The sequence below is a fragment of the Mchenga conophoros genome, linkage group LG3 (assembly GCF_057382185.1).
Source record: "Mchenga conophoros isolate Kocher_MC1m ecotype Shallow Benthic linkage group LG3, M_conophoros_male_GT1.1, whole genome shotgun sequence".
NCBI classification, from domain to species: Eukaryota; Metazoa; Chordata; class Actinopteri; order Cichliformes; family Cichlidae; genus Mchenga; species Mchenga conophoros.
The window spans coordinates 76,745,344-76,754,938 of NC_140528.1; the positions used below are offsets into that span (position 1 = coordinate 76,745,344).

The 9,595-nt window shown below is 39.3% G+C and overlaps 1 protein-coding gene across 1 annotated transcript; it reads left to right on the plus strand.

The window, feature by feature from the left end:
- Positions 1-1,439: 1,439 nt before the first annotated feature.
- Positions 1,440-5,916, plus strand: LOC146580545 (interferon-induced very large GTPase 1-like). The gene has a single exon (XM_085269623.1). It carries the CDS (start codon positions 1,440-1,442, stop codon positions 5,874-5,876), a length of 4,437 nt encoding a protein of 1,478 aa, XP_085125749.1. The 3' UTR covers positions 5,877-5,916.
- The last annotated feature ends 3,679 nt before the right edge of the window (positions 5,917-9,595 follow it).

The window sequence follows — 9,595 nt, forward strand, 5'->3', positions numbered from 1 at the left end:
ACAGACTGATGCAGGAGGTAAAATACATTTTTATGCAATTTCATGTTTCAGCAAAAAGCTGCATGATGAAATCTCTATAAGTCGTTTAAGTAAAAACATTATCAATCACTATTACTATTATTTTTCCCACAGCTCCTTGTTGTCATGTGAAAAAAACACTGTTTAATATCGACAGTGAGTTAGTGTCTCAGCATTTGGAGACTCCTGCTGGTGAAGCTAAGACCTACATTGTGACCAGCTGCAGCAGACATACACACACAAGTAAGTAAATTTAAGTCATAGCTATTTAAAATACAAAAAACAAACAAAAATGTGTTACACAGGGAACGGGTGCATGGACTTGCTAAGTCTCAGTGTAAACATGGAAATGTCTTTATAAAGTAATTTCATTATACTTTTTGTTTATTTGAAAAGTTGTGTGATAATACTGCACATTCAAAATAGGTGAAAAACAAACTTGTAGGTTGGAAGTAATATTTTAAAGTTCCACTGTAAGGTTATCCCAAATATAACAGTTATCAGTGTGAATTTAGCTAAATTTAATGCTGTTTCGTATAATTTGTCAAATCTAAATTTTAGAAATTTACATTCATGGTACAGATACTGAGAAAATTACTATTACCTATCCATCCATCTACCCATTTTCCTCGGCTAGTTGTTTAGTTTAATCTGTACAGTGGATAGCGTTTTTGAAGAATCTTAAAAATAGAGTTAGCCAATTTTGAACAGGATCTCTTTCCAGACGAGTTTACTATCTGAACAGCATAGTGGAATCTAACTTTAGTATTTGTAGATCAGCGAAATAGTATGACTAGAAAAGAAAGACACTCTAGATTAGCAATATTTAAAGAAGACGATACCCCTAAAATGAACCTATCAACACATCACTAAAACTAAGAAACTAAACTTAAAGAAATGCTTTTATAGCTTTTATTTGTTTTGTTTTTTAAAGCTTTTATAATACAAAACAAATCACAGTGATGAATACTTTGCATAAACAAGTAACTAAACATTGTTTAAACTAAGTATAAAAGACTAATTTGATGATTTTAATTTCTAGGAAAACAAACGATTTAAAAAAACCCTCCCAATGTGTAGTAAACACTTGAACAATGATACGATATACCTTGCAGTATACCTATGTATATATATGAAAGCTATAAGACTACCACAGGAAGTGGTCGTTTTATGCGAACGATGTTATTAGATTTGTATGTGTAAGAAACATACCGGTAGTCATTAAGATGGTTACAGAAATAACAAAATTTTTTATATCAACAGGGAGGCACCTGGTGAGCATACTGGAGGACTTGAACTTGAAGCGGTACTACAGGGAGAAACAATCACGTAGCAAATTACTTGAGATTGATGAGCAGATGATTAATGATGAACCTGCCAAGTATAAATCAGACCTCCCATGGTATTTTCTAAAGGAACTGATGATGGTTAATGTCACAGCTAGAAATAGGATAAAACATAATGATCAATCATTGATCACAGACATGCCAAACCCACTCGACATAATCACTGCTCTCTTTCTGTGTTCTGATGGTTTTGTACAGCAGGAAATGGCAGTAAAAATGTCCATGTGTCAGTTCTCTGTTCCTCTGCTGCTTCCCAATTGTGACACCAATCAGTGCACACTCATGCTGTGGGCCATGAGAGACATTGTTAAAAAGTACAGACCTCAGTCTCTGTCAGAGTCCAAGGGCTTCATTGAAGACAGAATCGTTCTCTCTGAACTTCCAATGATCTCTTTTGTCAGACTGGGTGAGTGCTCCTGGTCCAAGTCAGAGATTCTCAATAAGCTTCTGAGCAATTCTCAGCAGTACCATGACACCTTTGTTCACCGCAACATGGAGTGTGGTGACAGTCCAAGAGCAATATCCAACGGACTGACTGAAATTACTTGGTATCTTCCTGGTGGAAACACAAACATTGATATTTTCAGTCAGCCAGTGGCTGTAGCTAACCTTCGTGGGGACATTGAATCTTTTGAAACACAATACTCTTTTCTGTGTCAGACATCTGCAGCAGTTTTTGTGTTCTTCGGCGATTTGGATGAGTCTGAGTGCAGTCTACTCACTAACATAAACCAAAAGACACAGATCTTCTTGGTTGGTAATGGTGAAAGTAATAACGAGGTTTTAAGAACAGTAGCAAACAAATTGGGCTTGAGTAACAACAACATCATAACTAAGAAGAAACAGAAAAATGATGCAGATTTTGTACAAACTTTGAGAAAAAAAGTCAGAGATGTGGTGAAGAACTCAAAGATTAAGATGACAATAGAGCAGATGGCAGACATTGCCTATAAACTGGGAATCCTGGTTGATGAAGACTCTCCAGAGTGTCAGACTGCAAAGACAAATGCAGAAGCCATCACTGCTGAAATTCATGACATCCATAAATACAAAGAAGATCAGCTTCCACGGCAAGGTGAAATATGGAAAAAACTGACCTGCTTAGAGAAGGAAGAATTTCGACTTCAACATATCGGGTCTAGAAATATTGAAGATTACAGAAGTGAACTTCTGTTACAGAAAAAAGAACTGCGGAAAAAGCAGAACTCTTATAACATGTCGACAGCTATGACATGTTTCATCAATGCAATATCAAGCCCAGGAACAGAGAGGTTTTATTTCCTGAAATTGATGCAAATGAACCTCGATAACCTGTCTCATGTAAAATTGTCTGAACTTCGGGAAAAATATAAAGAAAAATTTAAGAACTCTGAGAACAAAGAAGAGATCAAGGAAATTGACAGACAAATTTCCAACAGCTCACTGGGGACTGAACACTTCTTCCGTGAAATGGGTCAGATCTATGAAGCCTCACTGTCCCTTCCACAAACAGATCCAGCACATCAACAGCTGCAGCATCTGCCCAAACTGTGTGCACAGTTGTTGCTTGATGGATTTCCCCTTGAGCTTGTAGATGGAGATGCATCCAACATCCCTCTCAGATGGGTGAGTGATGTTCTCTCTCAGCTCAGTGACTTGATTTCTCCAAACAGAAAGATACGTGTAGTCACAGTTCTTGGAGTTCAAAGCACAGGAAAGTCCACTCTCCTTAACACCATGTTTGGAGTGCAGTTTGCAGTCAGCAGTGGTCGATGTACTCGAGGTGCTTTTATGTCGCTCATCAAAATCGATGAAGATATGAAAAAAGTCCTAAACTGTGACTTCATGCTGATCATTGACACTGAGGGCTTAAAGTCACCAGAACTTGCACAACTGGACAACAGCTATGAGCACGACAATGAGCTTGCAACACTTGTTGTGGGGCTGAGTGATGTCACCATTGTCAATGTTGCAATGGAGAATTCGACTGAAATGAAGGACATCCTACAAATAGTTGTGCATGCTTTTCTCAGGATGAAGGAGGTGGGCAAAAAGCCTAAATGTGTGTTTGTTCACCAGAATGTGTCCGATGTTTCAGCCCATGAGAAGAACTTACAAGACAGGAAACTGCTCCTGGAACAGTTAAATGAGATGACCCAGGCAGCAGCTAGAATGGAAAAGAAAGAGGAGAACAAGAGCTTCACTGATGTGATGGAGTACAGTCCAGACACTGGGAACTGGTACATTCCTGGACTCTGGAATGGAAACCCGCCAATGGCACCAGTCAGTGCAGGCTACAGTGAGGCTGTATATGAGCTCAAGAAACACATCATCCAACTGCTGGGAAACTGTCAGTCATCGGCCAAGGATATCTTGGATTTTAAAGAGTGGATGTCAAACCTATGGAATGCAGTAAAGCACGAAAGCTTCATCTTCAGCTTCAGAAACAATCTCGTAGCTGATTTATACATGAGACTCTGCACAGAATTCAACAAATGGGAGTGGGAATTCAAAAAAGAGATGTACACCTGGGTAACAAACGCAGAAACAAGAATTTCCAATTTTGGTACAATTGTAGCAAAATCTCAGTTTTCTGACATCAGAGAATTTCTCAAACGTTTGAAAATTGAAGCCTCCACAGTGCTGTCCACATGGGAGACAAGACTTCTAGAAAATCTGAGACAATATTTTAAGAAAACAGACGGTCATGTTCATCTTGTCGAAGGATATAAAGAGGAATTTTCAAGCAATGTAAAGAGCCTTCGGCGTGAAATGGAAAGGAGTGTTTTTAATCAACTCACAGCAGCAGCAGAAATCACACAGGAAATGATAGAAATTGATCGAATCAAAGAGAATCACATAAAAGAGATTGAAAATGCAGTTTGGCTACTGATTAATGAGTGTTGGAAAAATAATGTTCCGATGGGAGAGACAGAACTTGAAAATAAGTTTCTCAAGATGTGGTGTGAAACACTGAAGAAACTTCCTTGTTCTGAAAAGCAAGCTGAGCAAATCTTTACCAATGCATCATCTTATCTGAGAGAAAGCCTGAAACATCAAGGGGACGTTACACTTGAACTCTTAGAAAAAAGGCTGGAAGATTGTGGTTTGGTACCTTTCAGATATACAGCTGAAAGATACTCAAATAGAGTTGAGGAAGTAGGTATGTTTTTTGACATTCAAGATTACATAATGGCTGCACAAAAACTGGCTGACAGCATCATAGATGTTTGCACTCAGTTTGTGAGTGAAAAAGTGAGAAGGAAAAAAATGTACTGTGACACATACATCAAGGAGATCCTACACATCACTGATGAGAACCTTGAGAAAAACCAAGACGTCAAGGGAGACATTATGTTTGAAGTTTTTCTAAAACAGCACATCTGTGGAATTGCAGCCATAGAGTTTAAGAAAGTGTATGAAGAAAATGATCCCTACAAATGTTTGATTAAGAACAAGGACAGGTTTTGTGATGATTTCAAACATGTGGTTAATAAAGAAGACCAATGTCAAAAGAAAGCAGAAGAATTCACCAACCAGTGCTTGAAGCCTGCTGTTCAAGACTTTATCAATCAGTCCCTGGGTCCTAAAATCATTGATGAAATGCAGACATGTGAGCAGTTCAGCACACGAATGTCCTTCCAGTATTCAGTTTTATTGGATTTACTCTCAAAGAATGATTTAAAAAACTATCTGAGTTATATTTTTTCATATGAGGATTATGTAAAAACATGGATTTACCACCAAATAGTGGAGCGCTACTCAAATGTGTCAACAGCATTTGAATTTGAGGACCGACATCTCCAGTCATGTATCAGAAGCATAAATGATGCCATCAACATGGCAAAAACAGGAAAGAGTCATGACTTGAAGACATTTGTTGAAGATATTTGTAAAGAACTTGGTGATAAACTGGTAATTTCCAAAGATGCTCTTGGTGCTTTCATGTTTTTGAACAATGCTGACAAGAAACAGTTTGCTGACTGGCTCACAGTGTCTGTGAATGAGATGGAACAAGTTCTGAGAAAAGAGTTTCAGACACTGAACTTTGAAGTGAAACTACAGCAGCTCCATGTGCAGCCTGAGAATGAGCTTTTCAACAAACTGGTTGGTTGTGGCAAACAGTGTCCATTCTGCAAAGTTGTCTGTGATGACGGAGGAGGAAAACATAATGAGCATTTTGCTGCAGTGCATAGGCCACAGGGTCTGGGTAAATACACTTGGCATGTAACAAACAAACTTGTCACTGACATATGCTCTTCCTCTGTGATCAGTGAGCAGTGTTTTAGCTGCATTGATACAAATGGTAGATGGCACCCTTACAAGAATTACAAGGAAATTTACCCAGACTGGAAAATCCCTCCAGATTTGAGCCTTGAGGCATCAGACTACTGGAAATATGTAATGGCAAAGTACAACACGGACCTTGCCAAAGAATATAATGCAAACCCTGCTGATATTCCTGAAAGTTGGAATGACATCACAAAAGAGCAGGCAGAAAAAAGCCTCAAGAAATCATTTAACATCAAGTAACAACTTACATACCTTCTCATTTTTGTTCTTGTGTACAGAAGAACACATCCCAGATATTGTAATTTTTGTTTTTGTGAGATAGAAAGAAAAACTAGTATTTCATAAGACAAACCTTAAAATATTTTAACACCCACATACATATTAAACAATATGATTTAAAGCAAGTTTTTTAAAGAAGTTTTTGGTTACTTTTACCTCTGTTTGAAAAATAATCTGCTCACAGGTTTTTTGCACTTTTAAGTAATTAATTCAAGTAATTATATTAAAACTAAAAAAAAATTTAACGCTAATCATTAGCTCATGTACATTCACACATGTATATGAACATCCCTTTGCTTTGTTTCAGATAGTCACTATGTGTGTTATAGATGACTCAGTCTCCATTCTTTTAATAGGACAGTCAAAATGAAAAAGCTAACAGTGCTGTATCTGGGGGATCTGATGTAAAATATTTACATGTTTGAGGTTTTTGAAGCAAATCTGAGTATATGCTAAATATTTGACTTTGTTATTCTGTATTTAAAATTATCTTTTCCTGCTCTGACATATGTAATCTTATATGTATCTATATGTATTTTTTAAATGTTTTAATGGAACATTCATTCTATATCTGTCATGATCTGCAGAGTTAAACTTCGGTCAGTGTTAAGTTAAAATGACCTCAGTGATGTGGATTTAAAATTGTCTTTCTGTCCATAGAATGTCAATCAACAGATCTTGAAATTATGTTAGTGATGTATTATTGCCTTCATTTTTAATGTGTTGGGAGAATTAAATTAATTAATTCAGACAAACTGTGTGGCCAAAGACTCATTAGTGTTTCCACATTTGTCTGATCCAGTCCACTGAGATGGGTCTGAATATAGGCTTGGTTGAACCCCAAAAGAGACTGCTCAAAGCTTCCTGATGAGAGTTTTAGATCTAAAGCAGAAAGTCTTATTTGCTTCCCAAGAATCAGAGTCAGGACTCAAATACGACCCAGCTTTTGTCCAGCATATGTGTTTGCACACCATACTCACAGGCTTCCAGAGTGACAGTGTCAGGATAGATATGCAGCCACTCCTGTTAGACTCTAAGACACCTGATGAACTCCTGTTAGAGAGGTTAAATATGGCTTGTGCCAATGAGGCAGAAAGGAAAAACAAGAAGAGATGTTTAGCATCACAGACTGCTACAAGTGTGAGTGCAGTGCAGTCAGATGATGTGTCACCGGCTAAGAACCCTGTAAAAGAAGTTAAAGCTAAGATACCACCCGAGCTTTTAACTGAGTTAGCGGAGCTTAAGACAGGTGTAGCCTCCCTGAAAGGTCTCAGTGCAGAGATAGCTCAGATTAAAGAGACTCTACAGCAGCCGGTGCCTGGTCCTCAGTCATATGCCCCACCACCAGTTATGCAGTATGATAGGGACCAGCAGTATTATAGCTTCCAGGTGTGACCAGGAGATATTTTATTTTGTATTCTTATGATCACAGTTATAATTAGAAGTATAAATCATTAATCATTTACCATTGTGGAATCTGATGACAGTATAATCTTTGTTTTATATCTATGGTAATCTGAGTAAAGATTAATGTATGCAGGTTATCATCATTGTAATCAAGTCTCAAATGGTATCCACAGCATTGTATTCACCGTCCATAACTGGAGGGTCCAGCAGGACCTTGTTCTAATTCATTTGCAGGCCTACATCAGAACATGCACATAGAGAGTTATGTAAACATGCACGTTCACCCTTATTTACACAGGGAGGTCATGTCAGGACATTCTCTAGTTGGACACACAGGCTCACAGAACTGCACAACATGACATGTCACACACTTGTTTTTCTCTAAAGTATCATCTGATGTTTGTATAAGGAGAACTTTGGACTATGGGGAGACTGTTATCATTTCCAGTAAGGTCTAACTGTGTGATGTCATCATGGGTTATATAAGGATGGGGAACGGTCCACTCTTTGGAGATCTGTGGCTGTACGCTTGTCTTCCCATGCTTCTGTCTTAGAAGTGTGTAATAAAGATCACTATTCTGACATCTACTGAGACCATGCAGTCGTTTGTCTTCTCCTCAAAACTCGAATCATGACACAGGGCCCCCGTCAAAGACCACCACCCCCTCAGTATCCTGTACAGCACTACACAGGTAGTCCAGCCTGCTGTGAGAGGAGGTGCCACATCTGCCAGCAGAATGGAGTCAACAAGCGCTGCACCCACTGCTACCTCTGTGGGAGTAGAGAACACTTTCAGGCTGGTTGTAGAGGCAGAGGTATGAGACCATATAAAGAGAAACATTTAAACCAGCAATGGTTACCACCGAGGGACGAGTGTTAACCATGCCCATCATCCACAAGTCCCAACATTGCTCCAACTATAAACAAGAAAAGTCAGGCATGAGACAGTGTTCAGCATGTAAAAACGCACTTTATTGTTCAAGAACATGCCAGAAACAACACTGGAGACAACATAAGAGACAATGCACTGGCTTAAAGACCAAGAAAGAAAATGAGACTGTCCAGGTACCACTGTCGCCAGCTCAGGAAGGGCAGAGCAGACCCGGCCCCACTTTACATTCACGGGAGCTGTGTGGAGAGGGTACACTCCATGAGGTTTCTGGGCGTGCAGATATCTGATGACCTCTCCTGGACTGCAAATACTACGGCGGTGGTTAAAAAGGCCCAGCAGCGTCTCCACTTTCTGAGAGTGCTCAGGAGGAACAACCTGGAGGAGAGGCTGCTGGTGACATTTTACAGAGCCACCATAGAGAGCATCCTAACGTACGGCATAACAACATGGTATGCAGGGTGCTCAGCTGCGGACAGGAAAGTACTGCAGAGGGTCATCAACACAGCCCAGAAGATCACTGGCTGCTCTCTGCCCAGCCTGGAGGTCACTGGAAACTCTCGGTACCTCAGCAGAGCTGGCAATATCATCAAGGACCACTCTCACCCCAGCAACCAACTGTTTGAACTATTACTGTCAGGCCGACGGTACAGGTCACATAAAACCAGGACAAACAGATTCAGGGATAGCTTCTTTCCCAGAGCCATCACCGTAGTAAATAAGCACAAAAACAATTGAACCTATTCCATACCGTCACTGTCATTATATTATCCTGCTATTCATACTGTCATTATATTAATGCTGCTATCCTGTATATATTGTACATACTATTGTTTGAGTACTTACGATTGTTTTTTTGTACTTTTTATATTTTACATTTATATTTATTATTGAAACTTGCACCAAGGGAGTGGCACTCCAATTTCGTTGTACTCTGTACAATGACAATAAAGGCTATTCTATTCTATTCTATTCATGTAAATTCCCCTCACAAAGTCACATCTCTGGTTGAGTGTCTCCTGGACGGCCACAGGCTTCAAGCTCTATGGGACTCAGCCTCACAGGTATCAATCATCGATGAGAAGTGGAAAAAGTACTATCTGCCACACACAGAGCTGAGAGATGTAGCAGATATTATGGATACATCTGAACTCACCCTGACCGCAGCAAATGGGACCAACATGCCATATCTTGGGTGGGTTGAGACAACCTTCCAACTTGTTTCCGGAACTGAACAAACTGAGAAATTGACCATCCCCATGTTGGTAATGAAAGGTTTTCAGCTCACATGCCCTATTATAGGCTACAATGTAATTGAATACATTGTGAATAAGACTGACCAAGCTAAACTGTACAGCACAGTGAGAAAAGCATTTCCCAGCCT